At 35.0% G+C, this 27,466-nt stretch overlaps 1 protein-coding gene across 2 annotated transcripts in view; it reads right to left on the reverse strand.

Annotated features, from left to right (window-relative positions):
* The window catches only part of ROBO2 (roundabout guidance receptor 2), a 633,674-nt gene that overhangs the window by 228,613 nt on the left and 377,595 nt on the right, over positions 1–27,466 (reverse strand). For both annotated transcript variants that reach the window (XM_027874186.1, XM_027874188.1), the window contains exons 2-3: positions 12,309–12,466; positions 10,566–10,686 (exon numbers count right to left, since the gene is read on the reverse strand). In XM_027874186.1, the coding sequence (XP_027729987.1) occupies positions 10,566–10,686; positions 12,309–12,466 (279 nt within the window). The remainder of the gene's footprint in view (positions 1–10,565; positions 10,687–12,308; positions 12,467–27,466) is intronic.

Below are 27,466 nucleotides of genomic sequence, written 5' to 3' on the forward strand. Positions count from 1 at the left end.
TTCAATTAAAATCCTTTATGTAAGATTAACTGGATTCAAATCACCTGCATTACTTGCTTACAAGGTTAATCACTCTGGAGACAACAAGTGCTGCAGCAAACAGCTTTCCAGTAGTCAAATCTGTCCAGTTCCAAAGAGGGACCTTGGAAAATACAACTTTATTTGAGGCTAAAATATTCAAGTACCTACTATGGTGGCATAATAAAACATTGTAATTTTCTCAACAATATATAAAATGTAATGTGTTTAAACTGAAGAAGCTTCCATAAATTCACAATGTAGTCACCTAAAACATTTCAAAGTTACTCAAATGTATATAATGAAGCAGTCAGTGACTAAACTTTGGGTTCAAGGGTTATAAAATTGGCAATATCATGTTGCTATTTCCAAAATGACTTTAACAATTCTTAAATTGTTTTTGCTTGCCATTATAAAAGTAGTTGGTTATTATGATTATTTACATGGGCAGAGTGCTGTGGTGCTCAGCAATAAAGCAAAAAGACACTTAAGAAAACCAGAGTCAACTGTTACAAGTTAAAGACTGCTAGACGTGAGTTTGTCAAGCAGGTACTTTTTATTTAATGGGATATTTCATCTGGGAAAGACCAAAGTCTAGGCATGTTACTACCCCCTTTGTTTAAATTAATTGTCCATGTACTATAGCCAATTAGGGAGGCCGTGATAGCTTTTAATTGTGAATTACTGACCTCCGTGTGCCCCTTTGAAGAAATGAGGTGATCATATATCAGCAGTCTAAATGTGATTAAGTTTTAATTACCTTAAGATATTTCTATGCTAAGAATTTTGTCCAATTGAGGTAAAATATGCTATATAATGAAGATTAAATTATATTTAAATGTCCTTTAACAGCTTCTCTTAATACTTATGTTATTAGATGTTTTTTATGTTATCACTAAAATAGTAAAGATCTTAAAAGCTTACAAGTAGATATGTTAATTATATAATATTTGAATGCAGTTTAAAAATAATAACAATATCTTGCATTTCATAGCAATTTTAGTTATAAAGCACTTCCATATATATAATTATTTCATTTGATCCTCACAACAACTGAATTAAGTTGGAAGGTTAGGCTTACTATGTTGTCCATTTTGGAAAAGATCAGAGAGTTTGATTTAAGACTCACAACCAGATATTCTAACTCCCAATCCTCTTTTGGTAGAACAGCTATTCATTTATACCATATAAATACATAGATTCTAATTCTGAAGTACATAAGAAAAAGAAATTATTTTTCAAATGGCATAACAGTGTGTTGTAAAATAAGTACTGTCCAGATATACAGTGATTTATGTAATATGAAACATACATAGAGGTCTAGATAAGTACTTTTCAACTTCAACATGTGCCTTCCCAAAAGCAGGACAAAAGTAATTTCTATTTTCCTAAAAATTTCAGAAAATTTTCAGTCAGGAATCTTAAAATCATAGTATCACTGACCTACAGCTCAAGAGACCCCAGAAATCATCTAGCCCAATCCTCTCATTTTTACAGTTGAGGAACCTGAGACCCAGGGAGGTAAATCAACTTTTGGCATGTTGCTTTACCTCTCTGAGATGGAATTTCTAAATCTAAAAATGACAGAGTGGGACCAGATGGCTTTTAATGTTCCTCCTACCTAAAGGTCTATGATCCTATAATATTCTATATTTAGAAAGAATTTCCTCTGTGAACCAGAATGATTGGGAAGCAGGGATGTTCTAGTTAACTTTGTAATGCTGCAAAATTAAATACTTGAGGCAATGAAATCCTTGTGAATGACATAGGTAATTACATTCTGGAACTCTTTTTTATGTGTACATAGTTATGTTAGATGATTTCTCAAGTATGTATTTTTGGAAATGTATTCTTTACCAACCACAACTCTTCCATGTAGAAGCCACAATGTCACACACTTTGAAAGAGGCATCCTAAAAATGCAATGGTCATATACACTCTGATGACTTTAGCTAAACAGAAAATCCTAGAAGGGTGGAAAAAAAAATATATATATATATAATATCTCCAAAAAGCTATTTTTAAAATATGATTGAACTAGAAAGATAAGAAATTTTGATTTAAGAAAATAACTCAGCAACCAGAAATTATGTGTTAAAGTAATCTATTTTAAAGGAAGAGTGATAAAAATCTAAATTTCAAGATGCCTGGAGTCTTCAACTTGTGGAATAAAAGTAAAATTAGAGACTTAGTGAAATATTTCCCTATGATCAAAGCTGCAGTTAGCAATAAAAGCATAACATTCAATCCTTACTGATAATAAGGATTGCAATATTCTTTTAAAGTTGCATAATTTTAATGACAACAATTTTCTCAAGTCAGATTTATGTCCCCTAATGACTAAAACTGGCATAACTAAAATCTTTTTTTTGGGGGGGGGGCAATGGGAGTTAAGTGACTTGCCCAGGGTCACACAGCTAGTAAGTGTTACATGTCTGAGGCCGGATTTGAATTCAGATCCTCCTGAATCCAGGGCCAGTGCTCTATCCACTGCACCACCTGGCTGCCCCATAACTAAAATCTTCTAAGATGACTTGGAAAATTCTCCCCCTAATCTCCTTCTTCAAAAACTTTAATTAGGCAACCACAGAATGTAGATAATATTTTTTAACAAAATTTTTCTAATTTGTTTTCACAATTTTTTGGTTCACAAAGGTGTCCTCTGCTTGAGGTTTTAATGTGTTAATTAGTCGTGCTCTGAGTGGCCAGGAACCATGTTCTATATAAAAATTTGGGGAGAATAAGCAATATAAATTAATCTATCATTCCTTTAGTAATAGCTTTATTTATGGCCATCCCATACAGCTTATACATTTTAAAACTGCATATCTCTTGAACTGAACTAGTCTTAGAATCTTAAATATCCTAAGACAACCCTAAAGCAGGTATTATTACTTAAAGATTCATGGAAAATGGAAAAATGTATACTAATGTCCTCAATAATATGACTAAGAGAAGAAATGTGGGAAACTGTTGGAAAAAAAAAACAACACTGATTATTTTAGTCATCATTTCATTGCCATTCTCGATGTTTACATAAGTATTACTGATTCATCATCAGTTTCCTAGCGCATATCATATTTCTGGTAATAAATCTGAGTCAAAAAAGTATTAAGAAACATGCCTGGAACTAACAAAGAAGTTGCTTGCAATAGCAGGGTTCAGGGTATTGGAATTCCTAATTTATAAGAGTTAAACTAAAATGGATAAATTATTTTTTAGTTTTACTTTTTCAAAAAACTTATCTTTACTGGTAAAATTTCACTTACATTTAAATAAAATGACAAAAAAGTGCATGAATACACAGGTGTGTAAAATACTCATGCCTCAAATTCAATTACTCTCTCTCAAACCACCAATGAACTTTTACATGTCAAATCTAATGGCCTTCTTGACCTCTATAGCCTTTAATACTGTTGATCACTCTGTAGGAAAAATTCATTATATTTATTATTTTGATTTATTATATTGTTTTGAAACAGCATTACCCTTTTTAAATCCAACCCTATATAATTAAAGGTTGTCTGCATCCAGAATGTCACCTAACACCATTAATTCTCTTAGGAATTCTGGAGATGGCTACAGTGAATTTTGGTTTCCCACAGGTCATGAAGCCACCCAAATTATTCTTGTTTTAGATTACCACACCAGGACTTGTTTTGGGTCCATCCAAGTTTGTGTTTTGGCTTAGCCCAAATTTTATCGAATATCCACCTCAATCTGTTTTGTTTTCAAGTTGCCTTCTGGGCAAAATTGCTTTACTGAGTAAGGGTGGTTCTGTGGTTTGGTGTGATTTGTCTAAATCCTATATACCATAAATCTTCTAGAGCCTGGAGGAGAGAGAGAGCTCCACCTCCTTTCTGGCTTGCTTTCCTCTACCAAATGACCTAATACATTTCTTTCTTAAAACTGTTTTAGATTTTGGGTCTTCTTATGAACAATGTTCTTATTAATACCCTTTTCTCTAGGTTTTCATAACACTGCTCTCTCATGATTCTCTTCTTATTTGTCTATAACTTCTTGTAGAATATTCATCCAAATCACTTCTGCTAACCATGGAGAACCCTCAAAGCTCTTTCCTAGGCACCTTTTCTCTTCTACCTCTATACTCTTTCACTTGGTGATTTCATCAGCTCCCTTAGATTCAATTATCATCTCTATATTTAGCTCTCAGATCTATTTGTCCTCCTCTAACTATTGTCTTGCCCTACAGTCTCACATAGCTTATTGGACAAATTAAACTTAACATTTCCCAAACTGAAATTACTATATTTCCCCTAAAATCCTAACCTCTTCCTAACTTCCCCATTATTGTTGAGGATACCACTCACTCAGGCTCCCAATCTTATTGTCATCCTAAATTTCTCTCTCTCTCTCTCTCTCTCTCTCTCTCTCTCTCTCTCTCTCTCTCTCTCTCTCTCGCTCTCTCTCTCTCTCTCTCTCCCTCCCCTTCACTACACTATATCTAATCAGCTGCCAAGTCTTGTTGTTTCTGCCTCTGTAACATCTCTTGCATGTATCCCCTTCTCTCTTCTGACACTGTCATCACCTCAGTTGCAGGCTCTAATCTCTTCATGTTAGACCTTAGTGTAATAGCTTACTGGTTTTTCTTCCTGCCTCAAACATCTCTACCCTCAAGTCCATCCTCCACTCAGCTGTTAGTGATCTTCCTGAAATGCAGGTCTGATCATGTCACCTCCATCTCCTTATTCAATAAATTCTAGTAGCTCCTCATTATCTTTCAAACAAATACAAAATCCTGTGGCCTCTTCTTATCTTTCCAGTCTTATTACAGCTTACTTCCCTCTCTCCCCACCTACTCTGAGATCCAATGTCACTAGCCTCCCTCCTCTTTCTTGCACATGGCATGCCAGCTCAAAACTCTGGGCATTTTCTCTTGCTGTCCTCCATTCCTGGAACTCTCTCCCTCCTCATCTCTGCCTGCTGGCTTCCCTGACTTCCTTCAAGTTTCAGCTAAAGTCCAACCTTCTACAAGAAGCCTTTCTCACTTGTCCTTTACCTTAGTGTCTTCCCTTTGAGAGTATCTCCATTTAATCCTGTATATATCTTGTTTCTAAGTGGATATTTGCATGCTGTCTCCTCCATTAGAGTGTGATCTCCCTGAGAATCCCTCCATCAGGGATTGGGTATTTCAGTTTTAATTATTTTTTTGCCTTTCATTATGCCCAGCTCTTAACACAGTGACTGGAACATAGGGCACATTTAATAAATGCTTGCTGACTTGACTTGTTGACATCACAATTCTCAAAATTATTTTCTCAAAACTCATGCCAGTGAAACACAAGATTTGGAATTACCTCTTTGTAGAGTGGGTTGGAAAATCAATTAGAGGAAGTGTAAAGGACTTCTTGAATCAATAAAGTGAGAGAATATAATTTTTTGTGGACTCAGTTGTATGACCCTCCAATTTAACTGAATATATAGCAATTGCCACAACCAAGATGCCAAAAGAACTCTGAAACTCCCTCAGCCAGAGAATGCACGATCTCCTTGTCAAATGGAGAGAAATAGAATTCAAATGCAATACTATTTTAGAATGAATTTAAAATTCTTGGAAAAATATTTCAGAGAAGAATGAGAGGAGATTATTAGCCATATCACTTGATATTACAGGTAAGAAATACATGGAAAAACAGATTTAAAGAAACCATGGCATGAGACTCAATTAAGCCAAATAATCCAAAAATATTTAAGGATGAACCTGGAAGGGACACAATAGAGAGATGAAAATACAAATGATATTTCAAAATTTTTACAACCAATTATTTTCTTCATCAATGACAATACAGTATTAAATGCATGAGGAAGGAGAATCTCAGATATTATTATTACTGAAAAAAGTGAACAAGAAATGTTAATAGCTGTCAACCCATAAGCCTACCTTATCATCTTCACAATAATTAATGAAAAAGTTTACAAACAATTCTCTATGATGGAACACATCTTTTGAACAAAGCAATTGACTGAAAAGTATAGAGAAGATAATATCCCAATAACCTTACAGTACTTAAAAAAAACTGATTTCATAGAGCATATTTGATATTAAAAGCTCTATTTAAATATGCCATTCATGTATACGGTATGGTAAGGCGATATAAAATCTCTTGATAGAAGATATAACTTTATTTGAATATCTTTTGATTATTAATATCAACTGAGGCCCAAAAAAGAGAGACTCATGATCACAAAAATAAAAAATTATCTGTCATGGAGTATAACTGTCAGGGAGTATTTCCAGTGCAGTGTCAAACTGAAAGAGATACTTCCTGTAAACAATGAGGTCCTTCATTTGTGTGCAACTTATATTTGGCTGATTTTATCAAACTGTGGAACATGACATAGCCTTTTCAAGTAGTTCCACAAACAATAAGCCAATTAAAAATTACTAAGCATTTACAAGCATTGCACAAACATTGTGATAAGTGCTGGGGATACCAGGAAAGATAAAAATAGTTCTTTTCCTCACAGATCTCATATTCTAAATAAAGAAGAAAACATGTAATTATCTAGGTACATAAAAGATATATACAGAATAAATGGAGGTATTTTCATAGGAGAAGGAACTAGGAACTGGGGAAACTAGAAAGGTCTAGGCCAGGCATGGAGAACCTGCAGACTGAAGACCACATGTGAACTTCTAGGTCCTTTTGACTAAGTCCAATTTTTACAGAACAATTTGTTCTGTGAAGTTTGGATTCAGGAGTGATGTGGACAAGGAACAACAAGGAGGCATGAGTAGTAGAATCACAGTCTTATAATATTGTTTAAAATGTGGTACTGCTAAACCTCCAGCATATGGCGAGGAATAAGGTATAGGAAGAATAGAAAACATAAGAAGGTTTCAGATTGTGAAGAGTTTTAAGTGCCAAATAGAGGGCTTTGATTTGATGCTGGAGATAACTATGAGCTGCTGTAGCTCCCTGATTAGGCGGTGATATTGTCAGGTATATACTATAAGAAAATCACTTTAGTATCATTTCAGTGAAGGATAAATTGGAGTGAGGAAGGACTTGAGGCAGAAAGATACAGCAGAAGGTTATTGCAATAGTAAAGGTCAAAGTTGCCTGGAGCCTGAACTAAGGTGGTAGCTGTGTGACTATAGAGAAGGAGATATATACAAAAGATTGTGAAGATAGAAACAACAATATATATTTGTTGATTAAATATATAGGATGGGTGAGAGTGAGGAGGAGAGGATGACAGTGAGGTTGTGAGCTTATGTAACTGGGATGATTGTAGTGCCATTGACACTAAGAAGGAAATTTGGAAGAGGTAAGGATTTGGGGAAAAGATAATGAATTCTGTTTGGATATATTCAATTTGAGGTACCTATGAGACATCCGTAGATGTTCAAATGGAAGTCAGTGATATGGAACTAGGGATCCAAAGAGACATTATGTCTATTAATAAACATATATGTATATACATACATACATATGTGTTGTACAAACACACACACATGTGTACATGTGAGTACGACTTGTCGGGATAGAGATGATAATTGAACCCATGAAAGCCAATGAGATCACCTATGGGAGATCCTATAGAGGAAAATGAGAATAGGGTTGGAACTTTGAATGGAAAATTGTGAAGGATTTACAGTGAACATACCCAAGAATTATACAGGATGAGAAGGCACGAGCGAGAGATGATTTGAACTGTTGGACAGAGTATTCATATCTATAAGATTACAAAACTCTAGAAGTATTGAAATATTGTCACATATAATTATTTCAAAATAAAAGCCAATCAACAACAAAAACAACAAAATCATCTATCTTATCTTCTATAACAGTATCAGACTGAAAGTAGGAGTACTGACCTAAATTATCACTTTTCTGAAAATTATTACCTTAGCAGGTCTGTTTCCTTATTTTGCATGTTGTTTGTTTTTACTATATGTAAATGTTTTAATTTCCCTTTTTAATATTTTATTAAATATTACTTATGTTATTTTAAAAATGATTTTTAAATTATACTCTTAGGCAAGGTGTCACCAGTCAGCCCTATCAGTTCACTAATTTCCATCATATTATTTAAAAATTACAAAATGTTTGTAATAGTTATAAAATTTTCTAGAAGTATTACTTCTGAAAAATTCAGGGTTTTGTGATCTCTAATTCAGTCTATAATTTCTGTGGAAATTTAACCTTAATTCACTATAAATAAAATTCAAATTTCTTGGAGAATAGCTCCATACCAGTGAATTTCTACATTACTTCTGTATGCTAGGAATAACAGAGTATGACCAAGTATTTCTTTAATGGAGGTATAGAAGAAGACAGAGGAAAATAATTCCAGTTCAATTACATTTCTTACACTTATTATTGTTGTAACATTATATTAAATCTCTTCAGTTTTCTACTCAAGGCAATTTTATTCCCATTCTTTTATTTGCATTTTAGCACTAAATGACACTCCTACACTGTAGCATTCCTAAAGACCCCAAACATTTGGTTGGTTAGAATAATACTAAGTACAAATTCCTCTAAATAGAAGATATGTAATATGTGGTCTCACAAAGTCAGCTTTCAATGACCACTAATTTTACATAGTACTAGACAAAACTGTACTTTGCTAGTTATATACTAAAGTCTATTTTTAGGATATTATAGCTGACTAAAGATATTTAAGGCCAAACTAGTATTTCTCAGAGCACTCAAGGATGGAAATTTGTGCATAGACTTTGAATAGCTATATTTTTATTATTTGATTTCTTTAAAAATTATTGGTTACCCCAGTGCTTTTGTCATTTTGGACTTCAAGCTGCTAAGTACCCATAGGGAATATTACCAGATATTGCTCAGTTTTGAAAAGAGGGGCTTGTTCTCCTGTATATATATATTCATAAAATATAGCTTTAACCCTCTGTATGTAATAGGAAAAATAAAGCAACTTTGAAAAATTTCTGCCCTTTCCTTAAGTCATACAATGTCATAATCCCTTGAAGCAGAGACACCTTCTTTAGGGATCTATACGGGCCTTTACAGTCACATAATGGCAAATCCCTTGGCTGCAACAGGAAGTAGGTGCCTTTAACATCCTGCATTGAAGTACATGATCATTCTAAAGCATAAAAATTAAAATTCATGAAGTTTACAACTGCATAATTTGTGCTATATACAGAAACTACTTTCTTCATGTATGTATATTCACCATGAAACTTGAAAGAGATTTCTTAGTACTGATCTTCACTATAAGGAAATGTTCTCAGTTTTCCAAATTGCTTTAATTCTCTCTCTTCTCCCTAATATTTTACTTCCATTTCTCCACATTTCCCCTCTTTTCAAAATTTAACCTCCCTTCCATAGTAACAACTGCAGAAATTTGATAGTTGCAAGAGACCTCAGAAGCAACTGAATTCAACTCATTCACAAAAGAATACCCATTACAACATATCCAACAAGTGGTGTCCTAGCTTTTGATTGAAAACTTCCAAGGACAAAAGGGTGAGAAAGGAGATCCCATCACCTCTTTAAGCATCCCATTCCCTGCTTTTCTTGACACAAAGCCTAAATTAGACCTTTTGAAATTGCTACTTGAGCTCTGAAATTTGGGGCCCAAATTCCAATCTCTCCACATGATGATCCCTCAATGATCCCTGAAACTTAATTACTACATATTACTCAAGACTCAATTAGGAAAATGCAAAAGGCATATCAACTTTTATAGCACTTCTGCCCCCCGCTTCATGTTTGTTTGCTTCGTAATCAGTCACAAATGCCTAATCATAAATGGGAGTGATTGCCTGGTTTCTGATCACTCAATTAAGCCCTGACAACTTTAAAATCAAAATATGTCTTAAGAGAACAAATAAATTTCTGTTTAATTATAGTATGTGAAATATTAAATAGTTACAAAAGTTTATATTATATGAAAATTAAATATAAGAAGAAATGTCTTAATTTTTGTTTTCTTAAAGATGAACAGAATATACAACTCCTTTAGATTTTCCATCCCCATATTTTCCCAGTACTAGACATAAAATTCATCTTCAAAAAGATATGGTAGCTAAAATGGCCAACCCAAACCCAAATATAAAATCATAAAATTTTAGACCAAGATGGAACCTAAGAGATCAACTAATCCAACTCCCTCATTTTATAAATGAGAAAAACAATCACAAAAGAGATTGGGTGACTTGCCCATAGTTCTACCAGCAGAGCCTGAATTGATTAGTCTGACCCTAAAATCAGTCCTCTTTCCACCTAACTAAACTGCTCTGTCAAATACTTGATAAATGTGTAGGCCAAAAATTATAAATACGTAAATTACAGAATATAAAGCAAGTTTTTAAAGTTTCAGGTTCTTTTAATCAGGGATCTCAGGTTAAATCTGAAACACAATGCCAGTTAAACAACAGCATAATCATTACCTACTTTATCAGTCATTCAAATTGCAGACGAGCCATAAAAACATCTTCTACAATTCGTAAACTAACCTTAGTAATCCTAGTACTTTCTTATTAGATTAATTGTTTACAATCTATGACAAAAATAATAAATAATTTTAAAAGATGTCTTTACCAAAGACGGTCAGTTCTGCTGGATCACTGTCTCTTTCTCCCACCATATTTGTGCCAACACAGGTATACATGCCCGCGTCACTCTTTCTAGTGTTTGAAATCATCAGTTTTCCACCACGGATCTGTTTCAAATAAAATATTCATGTTTATAGAAATATGTTAAAATCCTTACATCATAATCAAATCATTATCAGCATGTTATTTTTGCTTTTTAAGATCAAATATGGAGGTGAGTCAGTCATATACTAAGGATGACAGAGAACATTTGGAGGGTCTGAGTGCTCAACAAGAGAATCCTCTACAGAAAGATCCTTTGGGCAGATCCTTTAAGAAAACTTATGGGGAAATACAGATATCTTACTTTTTGCTGCCCAGTCTTCACATGAATCAGGAATAATTCAAAATGTATATTAGAAATGCACCAAAGGACAAAATTACCAAATACATCTTACCTGTATGTTCAAGTGCCTTGGAATAGACCTTCTATAGATAGAACCCACATCTAGACTTTATCCAACTTAACTTGATGTCTAATCAAACCCTCATCAGTTCTCCCAATTACTCTTCTTTTCTCTATATCCACTAAGTATCTTCTCTATAGCCTCTCTACATCATACTCAGTAATTTCCCAGGAAATACTATTTATTAATATTTTAGTAAGCACTCTTGCATGATCAAGAATCATTTTTCTCTATATTCCACATTTACTGGCAACCCAACTCCCTTTAGCAATGAAGATTCCATCAACATAGACAGCCAGAGTAGGAATAATAAGCTTTATTACCTTTATTGTAAGCTTTATAATCAGACTGGATCTGATTCAGTCATATCGTCATAGCCTATGTATAAGAAAAATCTGCCTGTTAAAAAATGAAAGATGACCATGCACAGGCCCAGTGACATGGCCTACTGTTTACATCTGGTCCCCAAATTCAATGAAAGGGAAAGATTAAGTTAGATGAAATTCCACTTTAAAGCATAAGAATTATACTAAATAGTGCTTCAAATAACATTGCTTTCAGAAAATCTTCAGGTGAGTCAACTCAATAAAATACAACAAACGATTTGGACCTGGTCAATCTTTTTTTTTATTTTACAAATATGGATTTTTCTCATGCATAAAAAAAGCTAAGTAGTTAAAACAGGAATTTTAAAAAAAATTTTGAAACATTTTATTTTAATTTATTTACATAAAAATGCCATAAAAATTTATCTGGGAAAATTAATTTAAGAAAAAAATGATTGAAAGTTGCTTTATCATAAATATTTGCATCTTATAAGGCACAGAGTAGTTTAATGGAGAGAGGGCCAACTTTGGAGTTACGAAGACCTGGCTACAAGTATTATCTCTGCTATATATAAGTTGTGACACTGTGTAGGTCACTCATTTCTCAGTGCCCCTGTAATTCCTTAAGACTATAAAGATGAATTATAAATCTGTATCAGAGGGTGAAGTTTAGAGATGAAGTACTCCCCTCTCTGATAAAATAACAGGTCCAAACTAAAACAAATAATTTTCTAATGATTTTTTTCAGTTCATGTACTTTCTAAATATTTCTTACTTCTTAATTGGTAATGAATGACTTGTCATTGAAATTTTAAAAGGAATATGGAGAGTCATGTTTATTTTAAACAGATAATAAAATGTAATTAATTTGTTAGAGATAAGTTCTGGTATAAAACATTCATCTTTATACAATCTAGATGTACATTGGCTATAAACTGTCATTTCAGTTTGACTCACACTTATTCTCTCTTCTCTGTCATCAATTCGAACTTTGTCTTTCTTCCAATAGATGGTGGGCTCTGGATGTCCTCGGGGAGGCTGGCACTCCAAGATGGCAGGCTCTCCAGCTGCCACAACAACATCTGTGGGATTTTGCCGGAAGTCATCTCTTAATACTGAGAAAAGAAAATGATTTTTTTTGTTTGTAAAAATCTGATTGACAGTGATTTTCACATTCCGAGGTATAAGCAGAATGTGTTTATTCAGTTCTTTTATTTATCGAGAAAGTTTCCAGGTGATTATCATTGGCAAATCATTGTTCTGGCTGTTAACATTAGAAAAAACTCCAGAAAGCAATTTAATTTTGTTTTAAAACTCAGAGTGGAGGCAAGCATCGAGAAAGCTCTATGAAGCACCTTTCTTATGACATGAATACAGACGGGATAGATGCTATTTTCATTAAACTTCTGAAGGTAGATTAATTTTCACCATTTTAACATACTAGCACCCACATATACAGGCCTTCATTTTCATCCATTCTGTAATTCCACCTGCCAAGTGACATCTGGACAGCGTGACATGCAGAGGAGGAATATCCCTTATAGCAGTTTTGTCAGGCTGACATTTTCCTCTTTTCATTAAGGAGAACAGCAGGTTGGACCTCAGTTGTAACCTCTGAAAATCTGGCATGCCTGGCTCTCCAACTGTCACCTATATCTTTTCAGGTTTCCTTTTTTCTTTTTTTCTTCTGGGTAGGTGAATTGCCTGAAAAAATGATTCATTCCTTACTGGATTGAAGATTTGCAATTTTATTAGGCAAGTAGTAATTTTATTTAAAAAGATCTACATTTTAAAATTAACAGTTATGAAAGGCAGTCAAGCTAATATGTCTAATGTCATGACTGTACCTATTTTCCCTATTTGCTAACGTTCTTCTAGCCTTGACAAGTTTGGTATTCCAGTGGATAAAGGGAGGGAAATTGCTCATGACTGATAAAAGCTGTCTGGAAACAAAATTAAGCAAAGAATTAGTTTCTTAAGTAAATTACACTCATGTAAATTGGGATTAGGTAAATTAACTGGCTTCAGTGTCCCATAATGATATATATTTCCCTATGATCCCTACTCATTGGTCTAAGTCTCTGGGTTAATTGGCATTCTCCAAATAAATAAATGTTCATCTCCTGAAAATAGCTCCAGAGAGACAACTGAGAATTTTAGGGCTTTCTCCTTCTTGCCTTTCTGCTACATATCCTTTAACAGAGTTTTCCATCTTAATTAAGCCATAACCCTTTTAAAGATTAGAAAGTCTCCCATTGAAGGAACAATCAAGAAAACTTTAGTGCAAATTAGTCTTTCTCATCATATAAATAGAGTGAATTTACTGCTTTTGAAGCTAAAAAAATTAAAGCTTAACATTCAGAAATACTTATTTTCTGTCCTCTCAACTTCTAGGCAAGAATGTGTGATTGATATACATAAAAGTTTGTTTCTGAATGGGCTGAGGCATGTGTACATTTAAATGTGATATTCCTTCGTGGGGTTATAATTTGTTTCTCAATCAGGTAAATTCTCTATACTTTGTTGATTAATTTGTGTTCTAACACCTAAACAGCTGCCTATTTATACAATGCTAAAAAGTGCAAAAACGTGGTAACAGGGTGATGAGTATTCTTACAATATCTGAGACTGGCAACAAATGGTGTTTTGGCAGAGACCCAAATTGTTCCAAAATGGCACATCTGGCAAGTCGAAGCTGTCTTTAGAATTGGTTTCCTCACAAAAACATGCCAAAAAAGCAACTCAAAAGCTACTTATAATTAATGCAAATCATTCTCATGTACAATTCCATTTTGACCACAACAATACAAATTACTGAAAATAGCATCTTTTGACTTAGGAAACAAAGATAAAAACAAATAACATGGAAAACTATAGCAGCACAACAAGATGGAAGGCATGGGTTGCTACTGTTTAGCAATAGAACATATGTTTGTGGCAATTACAGAAAAAAGATTCCCATTTGCAAATGAAGCCAAGAAAACCAACATCCACAGTAATTTCATGCTTGCAGACCACTCATGCTTGAAGTAGAGGGTAGACAATGATACAGCTAAGGACTACATACTTTCACAATTTATAAAATACTCTGGTGCTTGCAAGAGTTTTTAGAAATTTACTTTTCTTTATCACTTTATATCATTCTCTTTATTTCAGGTTATCTAGAGAGACAAAACCCAAAATAAATGCATAAATAGATAAATGAAAAACATCAATTTAAAGTTGCTGTAAGAATGATAAAATCTTCTAGAAAATGTTAATACAAAAATACTCATACATGGGACAAACTAAGATTTGTCAGCCATGACTGTGACAGGTCAACTAACCTTGAACTTCTCCAATGCTTTTTACAATGTCTGGTCTCTGTGTTTTTAATACCTATTTTTCCTAGTGTACACAGATATGATTTTACTTCTTAATGTTTTGTAACTATAAGTTTTATTCTTTACTCTGAGAAATTCTAATAAATCAATACTTACCATAATCAATCATTATAAATCAATGCATACTATAGGATACATATATGTATAGATACATTTATATACAAGCATATTAATAAATAAAGGGTATGCCTCCTTTCAAGGATCTTTGTGTATGCAAATTTTCTCTCTCTTCCCCTATGGGATCAGTGTTAGCTTTTCACAGGTATTAACTCAGAAGAAAAGCATTATGTAAGGCCTTTGATTCCTCACTTGTAGGAATAAACCAAGGTTATTCTCCTGACACTAGCCAGATAATTGGCATATATCCTATAAGTGTTAATTGTGCCTTGTCTTTTGCTTTTATACCTAACACCAGCCAAGAATGTCTCCCCATCCATTCCTCAAAGGCCCTATATCTCTGGAATTATAGATAAAATCCTTTACCTCTCCCTTGCTAGCTAACATTAAGTAAATTAGAGAACATCATGTGAGTTTCTGCCTTATCTTACCTGGAACCAATACTCCATGTCACTTTTTAGACACTTCCAATACATGTATCACTTATACTCTCAACATCTTCCTTTTACTCCTCATCTTCCTCCCACTAGAACCTTAGACTCCATTCCTGGGGCCCTGAGCCCTGATAGGTTAGATTTTGCTGTATCTTCTCTAGAAGACACTCTAGAAGACTCTAAGTCACTTTTCAGTCATTTAAAAAACCATGCTGCTGCAGCTGTGCCTCTTCCTTCCTCTCCTACCCCCCCCCACTCCCTTAATTATCTCTTATTGGTGTCTTAAGCTCCCTGAGGTTAGGGACCGTCTTGCTTACTTTTACTTGTATCTCCATCACAGTGCCCATCATATAACATATGCTTAATATATGCTTTAGCATTCATTCATTTATTCATTCATCCCAATCTGATACTCTCATGTCCCTCAATCAATTACTAGTAGTAGATAACATCTTGTTCCCCACAATTGCCATGTTGGAGGCCCTGAAAAGTAGGAATCATTTCTAGTGCATGACACATTTGTATGCCAAGGCGCACACACACACACACACACACACACACACTCTGAATGGTCTTGTTAGCCTTGAGGGCATACGCTATTTCTTTATCTTGATACCATTAGCAACTAGTGTAGCACTTTAGGCATATAATAAATGTTTGCTGAATGGAACTACATTGAATAAATTTGAGCTGGAATAGGAATAAATCCACCCATTGAAAGTATGTCCCATCATTCAGTCCCAATTATGAACAATAGTTAATGAAAGTGGCGAGGGTGAGAGTCAAAAATACATTCAAAACAAGTTCTTTTCTTAGTCTATCACTGAGTATCAATTTCTTTGAATCTTTTCCCTGACTTTCACTTTTGTTTTCCTTCTTTTCCCTATTCTCATTCTTATACTTCTTTTCTTTACTGAATCTCTCCCATGCATACTAACGTTATTACTAATAAAGTCAGAGAGAACATAAAGATCATAGAACCAGTTGTGCAATGTAATTCAGGACAAGAGAGAAGAAAAACCTTGCTCTTGTTACTATGGTAGTATACTAAGTGTCTTTGGAAGCATCTACTTCATAAGAGGAATAGAATGTCATGCAACAAGAAATTATAGTAATCTAGACCCTAGAAAACTTCCAAGTCTTCCAAAAGCTCCTGTTTGTGGGTGGCATTACAATGATTTCATCAAGCCCCAGAACACTGAAGTGTCCATATCAGTGATATCCACAGCCACTTGAAAGAGATCAGCCCTATAATTCATGAAGAAAAAAAAAATTAAAGATGCATATTTTCTGGATTATGAAATGCAGTTGGAAAGGAAATAATTAGAAGTTAGTTCATTTAGTGTGTATCTTAGACAAGCCATGAAGATGGAAAATGGTCTAAGTTCAGAAATTAATCAGTACAGTATAGTCATTTCTCCCTTCTTTCTGAGAGCTTAAGTACACTGGCAGAAATACTGGTGAAATCAGCTTGCTCCTCACTCCAGTTCTTTACACCGGACACATGACCATCTGTGTTTCATAGTACCCCAGTTTCTCAATATTTAGAAAGATTAACATAAAACTGTTATGCAGATGAAGTGGAAAGGGAAAGGCTGAAAGGCATGGAAGCAAAAAAGAAGGCTATTGAAGTAATCTTGATGTAAGTTGATGAAGGCCAGAAGTAGAATTATGGTAATGCTGCAATGGGGAAACTTTGAAGTGTTTTCAATAATCCCAGGATTGATTCATGTTTCATAAATCCATCTTTTAAACACTGTTATTCTTCAAGTGAGCTTTATAACTGTAAATCATGGAAAGCTATGATTTCTTAAGAATCAAAATCACAGGCTCCAAAGGGGCAATAGAAACATCCATGATGGTTAAAATCAGTTTGCAATGTGTTACCAATTATGAATTATGATCAAACATGAAAGGCAACATGAAGATATATAGGACCAAAAAAAGAAGAAGGCCAGTCATATGGCCAGAGATGGATGGCCAAGTACTGAATTTTGATAACCATGAAATACCAAAATACCCAGAGAAAGGATTCCATAATGTCAGCTATATAACCTGTAAGATATTTACTAAGAAATGATGTACATGAGAATAACAAAGGATGAGAAGGCACAGACAGATTATGAGTTCCATTAGGTTAGGGATTAGCCACCTGGATGAGATCACAAATCCGTGGAAGTACCTGAGTAACCTATTCCTTTCCACAAACAGATTAAAAAACATAAAGGCACCATCAAGGAAAGCAGGTAGGAAAGGTTGTTCTTGATCAAGAACTGATAATAATAAGCCACACCAACTCTTTTGATGGATTACAAAACTAGCAATGCTAGACATATATTCAAAGGAGCAGCTAGGTCAGGATAAGCATAAAATTCAACTAGAAGACACAGCTGAGCCTCATAAAATTGCTTGTCTTTGTATATCACTGTTATTCTTTTCAAAGTGCTTTCAGAAATTTCATTAAAATGATTATAAGTTAAATTTGATATCTTTTTGTATTTAGAATCCAATAATAACACTGAATCAATTCCAGATATAAAAAACAGGGTGCTATACAGGAAAAGGCATTGGACTGAGCCAGAAGACTTGAATTAAAAAGATATTTGGATTTTAATTCAGGTCTTCTAACTCAGCCCAGTACCATTTTGGGGGTAACTCAGGACAGCAATTAATCATTATGGGTCTCTGTTTTCACATCTATAAAATGAGCATGTTGGACTACATAATTTCCAAAGTCCCTTCAGGTTCTGAAACATGATTTTACATATCTAAGAAAATGTCATTATATACTGAATAAGCTAAGTCAGGAAAATTTGTACCCCTAACCTCTATGTATTAGCTAAAAAAAAAGAAAGAGGATAATATCTCAATTGTCATGCACAAGATATTTCCTGTGGTTTTTTGTATGTCAATGCATAGAGGAAGTTTTGCTAGAACTAGATGATTTATTAGGATCTTTGAAATGGTTGATGGAGTTGGTGAAACCATCTATAATGTTGATTAATAATCATGTGAGAATATAAAAATACTTTAAAATATATTTTGAAGAAGAAATGCAATTTTAAATGGTTTTTTAAAGTTTTTGCAATTTTTTGTACTCATTTCTTGTTCTTAAATCATAAGTAAGTAGGATTAAGAAATTCAGAAATCTGTAGGTAAAGAATGTAAGTTATGTGAGTTCACACTTAACTGGAAAATAAAGCATCAATTAGTTCATGGGCCATAACTAATCTTAAAGATTGAAAGAACAAAAAATTCAGAATATTTCTGAAACTTTTATTTAATATGATATGAAAGAATTATTTTATAAAACAGTTTCATCCTCTAGAAACCAATACATTACAAGTCAGTATGAGTTTGTACAGTGTATCCAGAATAATTAGGACCAACTAGTTACAATGTGAACGTATACAAATCATCATCAGGAAATAAATCTCTGGAGATTTCTCCTGCACAGGAGGGTGATTGGAGAGTTCTGACATAGTAGATAGACATCCTTCTCCTGCTGTGTAAGCTGATATTCTGGAACATCTCCAACCAACACCAAAAGAATTCCAGAGTGAGACATGCTCAGCCCTGATTAAGGAGGTGAAAAGATCCACTTGTACAAGCTAATTTACATGGCAAATTACCCAGACAGATCAGAAAAAAAGGCAAAATAAGCAATATTATCAGTGCCTTGTTCAAACTCAATCCCTGGCATTACGAAAATTCTGTTTTACTAACGTGGAGAAAAATTGTGGTGAGGGAATGGCAAAATCAAAAATGATTAATTCTTTATTTTAGTATTTTTTATGGCCCTGCTCTGCCTTCATCCACACCATAATATCAAATACCACACAGAGAGAAAAATCTTCATATCTTCAGTTAACATTTAAAACTTGATAAGGAACACATTGAAGATGTGTGGAATTATCATATACTCTATATAAAGTTGGTCATGCCTACATCCCCTTGAGAGTGAGATTTTTGGGATTATTCATAAACTCTTGTGTCACATGTGGTACAAAAAACCAGTGACATCTGACCATGACAGATCTGACTGCTGTCTCTGGCAAACATTACCTTTGGGTCATAGTTAAGAAGCCAGCATTTGGCTTGTTGTTTTAACATTTGGAAGACACGTTCCCTGTGAAGCCAGGGGTCTAATATTTGATATGCATTCCATATCCAAAAGTTTATGAGAAGGTTGTGGATTGAGATTAATTAAAGTTTTATCAGTGTCATTTTCACCCTTAAATGAACTGTTGTCCTTGAAACTGTTCAAATAAGACAGATATCTTTGAAGTATCACACAGAGACTGATGTACTGGAAGACATCAATTGATAGTGATTGTATATAAAAATGTCAGTATTAAGATAAATATTTTCAAGGCAATGCACCTGCTCTATTGCAAAACAAAAAAAAGGCTTTAAAAAACAGATTTGGCTACCAAGGCAACTAGTTTCCTAGCACCTGCCAATTTAGGCCTAATTCCAGCCCTGGTCAAACTGAAACTCATAAACTATAGGCACTATAAGAAAAAAGAATTCATTCTTTCATATGTTTATTCAAAAGAGATCTAATAATGCTTCATAGGTTGGTGAGCAACACAAAAAAATTATTCCAAACCTCATAACATAACTGCAATCTTATTTTTTCCCTACATCAGCTTTTGGCCTCTAAGCACACCTATCCACACCCCAAAATCCCACAACATTTTTATAGGATTTACATTTACATGATTATTACAAATAACCATCTGTCTGCTTCTAATTTTTCAATCTGGTCTATATCCCATGAGTCCCTAGTCTATGGTCAAAGCATCAAAGCTGTATGGTAGAAGTAGGTCTGTCAGGAGACTTGAAATAATTATATTCTAGTTGCCTCATTTTGTTTCTATGTTGTTCTATCCATCTCCTTTCTGGTCTCTTTACCCTAAAGACAACGAATGTTTGAGATTTGAAGGGAAAGTGGGAAAATAAAGCTACACACATAGGTATCATTATTTTTAAATACTAAAATTTTAAGAAATAATATCATTTCATATTTGTTGACTTTTTGCATCTATCAGACTTCATTATGGATATATAAACAGATATGAAATGAATATTAATGTGGTACTATCATTTGACTCCAAATGGATTACTATTTTCTTCCTATTTTATTAAGCTCTATCTGAAAGCATCATCTTTGTGAAAAATTTCATAAGGGTAACCAGTCTCATGAGCATCTTCCAGTTATTCCACATTTCCCTAATATCGTTGGTTATTGCTCCAATATTTCTTTCATATGAGGAATGGGGATCAACATGAATTACAATGCTCAATAACTGCCAGATGTCATGAGTTATAAACTCAATAGTCTAAGGATTATTACACATTAGGGCACCCTACAGTGCAAGGGTATCCTGGAATTTATATGTTATTTATTACCTATTGGCAGGGTCCCAAAGTAATTTTACCCCTGCTGATGAAATGAGGGTTGGGAGGGGAGGAAGGCCAAGGACAACCTTTCTTGTCAAAAATGTCAGTTAGTTTGAAAGTACTGTTGCTTTACATTTTTACCTCTGCATTGCAATCCAACAAATCTTGGATAAGGGAAAGCCATTCATAACCTAATTTAGGTCTATCTAATTCATCACCATCCTTCCAAATGCAGGTACAAGGAGAAATTTCAACTGGCCTCTTTTTCCACAAGAAAATAAATTTTAGCACTGACCACTAGAGGTCAGACTTACATGTCAGCTGTGGATACCACCATGTTCCATTAACTTAAATATTCCTATGGACATGGACCAAAGCTTAACTTTACTTTACTTTGCTTAGATTTTTTTTTTTAAATGTGAATATGTTAACATTTTAAAAATTACCTTCTATATGTTTGTGGAGCTTCAATCAAATTTATTCATTATAATTGTGATTTGAATGTGTCTACACTACAGAAAATTTACATTGTTTCTTTACCCGATTGAGATGAATGTTGCTAAAGCAGATAACCCCTGAAAACCAGTCCTTTCCAAGTAATTTTCTACTTGATTACTGTAAGAAAAGGTACATGTAAATGTTTTCAACTCCTTAATAAAGCATTTATTTTACAAAGGATGATTGGAGGAAAAAGTTACATCACCTATCTATACTGCACCAAAGATCCAATAATCTTCTTTCTTTTTCCTAACTAATGAATTCTGAATAGTGCAATTAATGGTCAGCAATATCATTGCCCATTATAGCATAAATTTTCAACATCATCACTACCCTTTGACAGTCAAGTAGGAGAAAACGATGATTATATCCAAACAAATTTTATGAATGCAAAAGTCCAAATTCCAATGCCAATGATTTCCAAACCTTACATCAGAGATGCAGTGTGATATAGTGAATAAAAAGCCAGCCTCTGAGTTGAGTTAGAAAGACTTGAGTTCAAGTACTGTCTTTATAATCTTGGAAAAGTCTTTAAACTTTCAGTGGCTTTGGCAACTCTCTAAAAACATTAAGTGGCAGAGCAATGGTCTATTTGCAATGGTAGACTGAATTTTTCTACAGAAGTTCCCCACTTCGAAGGCATCAAACACACTGAGGCCACATGTGCCAACAACACCCCAGAGTACGAACCAAACTAGAAAGGAATATAGTTTCTATTTGATTTTAATGTGTTGATACATAAAAAAAAAAATGTATAAACATGTGCAGTTTTCTACACCCATATGTAATCCACAGGGATCCTTATGTACTGTTTGGTGGTTCTCATTTTTATTTGAGCTTGACACCACTGTCCAATACTACTGAAATCATAGTCTGAACAAAACAAGGAAACTAAGAAAAATATATTAGTGACACTATATAGAAGACAATGTATTGGAAAGTTATGTTTTGCCTTGGAAAATGCAATCATTAAATTTTACCTCATACGTATATTGTATGCATATTGCATTGTATATTGTATTGTATATTGACCTCATGTGTATATTGACATATGTAATATAAAAATAGCTTGGAAATGAAGAATTACTACTGTGTGCATGTACTGTGTACAAGAGATCCTAATGACTTGATTAAAAAGCCTAAGGGATATTGTGTGAAAGGTTATTTAACAACTTTAAAATCTTAATGGGTTTGAATCTCACTACTGTATCTTAGAAAATACTAGCAACCACACTCTTGTGGATGGAGAGTATAATAATTTTCTTCCATTGCTCCCCTATATTTTCCAAGATATCTGAAGTCATCTTGGGCCACTCCCAAAGAATACACCCAGCAATGTGGGAAAAATATTAGTTTCTATTATTATGTACTCTAATACCTACTTTGTTGCTTCTGTTTTGTGGCCATGCTACCTTGTCATGGTCAGGGACATCCAAAGATAAAAGAGTCAAGGACAGAACCACTCCCTTGCTGCTTAGATAGAAAGCAAATCCCTACACAAATGTAATTATGCCCTGAATGCACATGATTATGTTAGTTTGCTTCCCCCTACCAAGGGAAGAGACCTAAGTTCATTAACTACAAGGAGTTTAATGATTTACTGGAATATTGCCAACTTTCTATTAGCTATGCAAATGAAAACATGCATACATATATGCATATATATATGCACATGTTTCTGTATGTGTTTGTGTAGGGCAAACATTCAAGAGTCAGCAGCAGTTGTGTTGCCACACTTCTTTTTTTTCCTCCTTACCACCAAAATCCCGTAAGGAGGGAGTCAGGAGAAAAAATGTGCTAATAGGAAAGGACTTTCATTCTCATGTTATGAAGCACAGCATATGCCTAGAAAGCACTCGAGGGAAATAGAGTAGGGAGGGAGAAAGAGAGAGACAGAGACAGACAGAAACACAGATAGAGAGAAAGACAGAGAATGATAATAATAATAATAGCTAAAAAAACTGAACAGTCAGAAGTGGTTGAACTAACCAGAAACTTCAGAACAGGGGAAAGAGTAATATGAGGAAGCCATAGAACAGGTCTCGCAGCTAGAATAAAGGCAGCTCACAAGGCATCAGCAAGTACCCACCTCAGAAAAACGAGAGTGAAGTTCACATTGAAGGGGCCCAAGAAACCACAAGAGCATTGCAATCAAGCTACTAGGACTTCATCTGTTGATAGTATGTCTTTAAAAAAATATGAAATGAACCATTGCAACTCTGAGAGCCAAGGAGCTCAGAATGAGATGCAATGTCTTCAATCATTTTCTTTTTTCTATTCCTTACATGCTCTGCAATAAAAACTACTGTGAGTTCAAATGTCATAGTATCTTGGCTCTTTGCAGGAAAGGTGACATAAAGGACATCAATGGATAGCTGTACAGCCAAAAAAAAAAGGAGAGGTAGTAGGAGCAAGTAAATCTTATTGAAAGTCCACGCATTTCATTTGTAAATACAATTATCAAGGGACCTAGAGAAGGATTTGTAATGGGCCATGAATGAGAATTTGTGGATGGCTGAAATCTAAACCACTATAAAATAGTACCTGCATCAGTGAAATCACAGATCCTTTGAAGTTTCTTAACATCACTAAAAACATGTATGTATACATACAGGTGTACATAAAAATATACTTGGATAAGCAAAATACAAAGCTAATCCAGAATCCTCATTTTAGACCCTAATACCTTTACAAAATTTTATTAAGCTTCAGACAAAGAAGCAAAACTGACAGAATTCTTACTCTTTTCCATAATTTGATTAATAGTTGGAACTTCTGAAAAAATAGTCTTAAAAAGCAGAAATAGATTGGAAAATGGCTAATTCTTGAAGTGGGAAATCATATTGTATTTTTATTTATATTTACTTAAAACAAGCAATTAAGGAAGGTAAAAGAGTCAGGGTAATTGCACTATATTTTGAAGAGTTATGTGTTATGAAGAAATCTAGGAACTATAGGGGGTAAGCTTGGTGTACTTTATTTGGATAAAAGTTGAGGAGTACTGTCATTGAAACTTACTGCAGAGCATTTGAACAGTAAGAAGAAACAGCTGAGGAAATCTGTAAAAAAACAAACAAAAAAAAACCCACCAAAACACTAAACCAGATAACAATCCTGGTACGGAGTCATTATATAGTACTGATAGCATGATGAAGTAGATATTTAAATGGTTGCTTGTTTGTTGTCCTCTGTTCATGAAGAGGACTAAAATGACATCACTATGTTGCAGTCAAGGTACAGTGTATTCTGCTGTGGCTGATCAGACCAAAATGAGCTTGGAAGGGTCTACCACAGGTAGGCAGAAATAGTCAATATGAATATTTGGAGTTGACATATATCTAAATTTGCACACCTCACATTTCTTTTGAGCCATTGCAATTCTGTTTTGCCCATAGAGTACAGTACCTTCTTTGATGTGGGCATACCATGCTGAGTGATCCTCTTCCAGTGTCTTCCATGTCTCACTATTGATTCCAAAGTTCTTCAGAGACCTTGAGAGTGTCATTATATTGCTTATTTTGACCTCCATTTGAGCACTTGCCTTGTGTAAGTTCTCCTTAAAACAGTCTTTTAGGCAAATGTACTTTTGGTATTCGAACAATGTGGCCAGCCCACGGGAGCTACACTCTCTGCAGTGAAGTTTGAATGCTTGGCAGTTCAGCTCTTGAAAGAACCACAGTGTCCAGTACCTTATCTTGTCAGGTGGTCTTCAAAATCTTCTTAAGACAATTCAAATGGAAGTAATTCAGTTTCCTTCCACAGCACTGGAATACTGTCCAGGCTTCACAGGCATACAACAATGAGGTCAGCACAACATCTCTGTAGACCTTCAATTTGGTAGGCAGCCTAATACCTCTTCTCTCCCAAACTTTCCTTTAAAGCCTCCCAAACACTGAGCTAGCTCTGGAAATATGTGCATCAAACTTCATCATCTATGTGTACATGCCTAGAAAGTATACTGCCAAGGGAAGTGAACTCATTCACAGCATTTAAAATTTTTCCATTTACCATATCTGATAGTTCCACTTACAGATGGTGTGGTGGTGCTGGTTAGTGGAGAATCTGTGTTTTCTTGGTGTTAATTGCTAGGCCAAAATTAACACAAGCAGCAGAAAATAGATCCACACTCTGTTGCATCTCAGCTTTAGAGGCTGCATTGAGTGCACAAACATTTGTGAATGGAAAGTCACACACCAACTCTCACTCCACTGTATTTTTGGCTTGTAGTCTTTTCAAGTTAAATAATTACTGTCAGTATGGTAGCTGACCTGGACACTGTTTTCAACCTCATTGAAGGTGTCTGACAACATTAAAAAAAATCATGCTAAAAATCAAAGGACCAAGCACATAGCCCTGCTTCACTCCATTGGTGATTGGGAAAATGCGAGCATTGTCCATTATCCAGAACCTGGGCAAGCATGGCACAATGAAACTCACACAATATTGATGAATTTCTGTGGGCAACCAAATTTCACCATTTCTTCCACAGGTCCTCACAACTGACAGCATCAAAAGTCTTTTTCAGATCAATGAACATTGTGTAGAGTTCTCTATTCTGCTCCTGGCGTTTCTCCTGGTGTCGAGGAGCAATCACCACATCAACCAATCCTGAACCTTTCTGAAGCCACACAGGCTCTCAGGTGAATGACCATCTTCCAGGTTAAGGACCAGCCTATTAAGGAGGACTGTGGAAAGAATCTTGCTGGCAATGACTAAGAGAAAGGACTACCCCCATCCCCCTGTGATTGTCACAGGACAACCTATTTCTCTTTCCTTTATAGAAACGGACAATGGAGGCATCTTTGAATTCCTGGGGGAAAACCTCCTCTTGCCAGATAACATGGAAGATTTCAGCTTCTGTATGAACAGTTAACCCCCTGCCTTGTAAATCTCAGCTGGAAAAGAATCAACATCAGGAGCTTTGCCACGGGAGAGGAGCCTAATGGCATTCAAAACCTTTTCTTCAGTTAGAAATTCAGCTAGAGAGGGATTGACTTCAACCTGAGGTACACAGTCAATGGCTTCAGCACTGATTGATGACAGTTTGTTGAGAACAGTACAGAAGTGTTCAGCTCATCTCTCCAGGATCATGTCCTTATCATTAATCAATGTGGCTTCATCAGCACTGAGTAGTTGACATGCACTATAAGTCTTTGGCCCATAAAGGGCCTTCAGGGCATTATAAAATTGTTACTATGAGCATAAAACTGAATTTCATCTGCCTTCTCACTGAGCCAAGTAACCTGCATCTCTGAGTTTCACTTGTACTTTACCTTTGATGGACTTATATGCTGGCTTATTAGGACAGATGAACTATCCTGCTGGTAAACCCTGTGGAGTTTTTGTTTTTCATTTAGCAGGTTCTGGATTTCCCCATCATTTTTGTTAAACCAGTTTTGATGTTTGCAAGTGTTCTGGCCCAGATGAGTAAGTGTGGTACACCAAATTTCTGAAAGCTGTCCTCTCTTCTGTTCCACTGTTTTGGCTCAACTTTTCTTCCAAGTAAGAGACGAACTGTTCAGATTTGGAGAAGTGCCCTAGTCTGTTTACATCATCTCTTCTTGTAGTTATCTTGCCTTGGGGCTGCTGATTTTGTTAAATGTGAATATTTAGTTTGGAGAGGATAAGTCTATGATTGGTCCAGAACTCTGTGCCACACATCACCTCCATCACTCTCACATCCTCTCTGTCTCTTCTCCTTACAATGACATAATCTGTTAAAAGCCAATGTTTACTGTAAGGGTTCATCCATCAACTTTTATTGTATTTAGGTAAATGGAAGACAGAATTGGTGATGAGAATGTCATGATAAACACAAGTCTTCAGTAGTAAGTGATTACTGCTTTTGCTGTTTCTAACGCCATTCCTCTCAATGACTTCACTGCCACGTGTGATAGTTTGTGCTTACTCTGGCATTAAAGTCACCTGGAATTATAAGCTTGCCCTCTTTTGGCACATTGCTAATGATGGTCTCCAGGTCTTCACTCTCTCTTCCAGAGTCATTAAAGCCCAGTGGCAAGACAAAAGTCAAGATGACTGACAATGACTCAGGATGCAGTGAATAACCTTGGTATCTCTGATGTCTAACCAAGCTCTAAGCACTCTACAATGCCTGCTTCTGCCACCTGCATGGCCACTGGAACAAATTGTTCTCATCTGCCCATTCCTCCAGAGTAAGTCTTCACATGGTTGGAGTGAACCCCCCACAATTCTTCAAGGAGTTTGAAGCCCCTTGGTTACTCTCAACTTTGTTTAGCCCAGCTGCCAAAACAGTTTA

Source organism: Vombatus ursinus, unplaced genomic scaffold (assembly GCF_900497805.2).
Source record: "Vombatus ursinus unplaced genomic scaffold, bare-nosed wombat genome assembly UNPS02014805.1, whole genome shotgun sequence".
Taxonomy (NCBI): Eukaryota; Metazoa; Chordata; class Mammalia; order Diprotodontia; family Vombatidae; genus Vombatus; species Vombatus ursinus.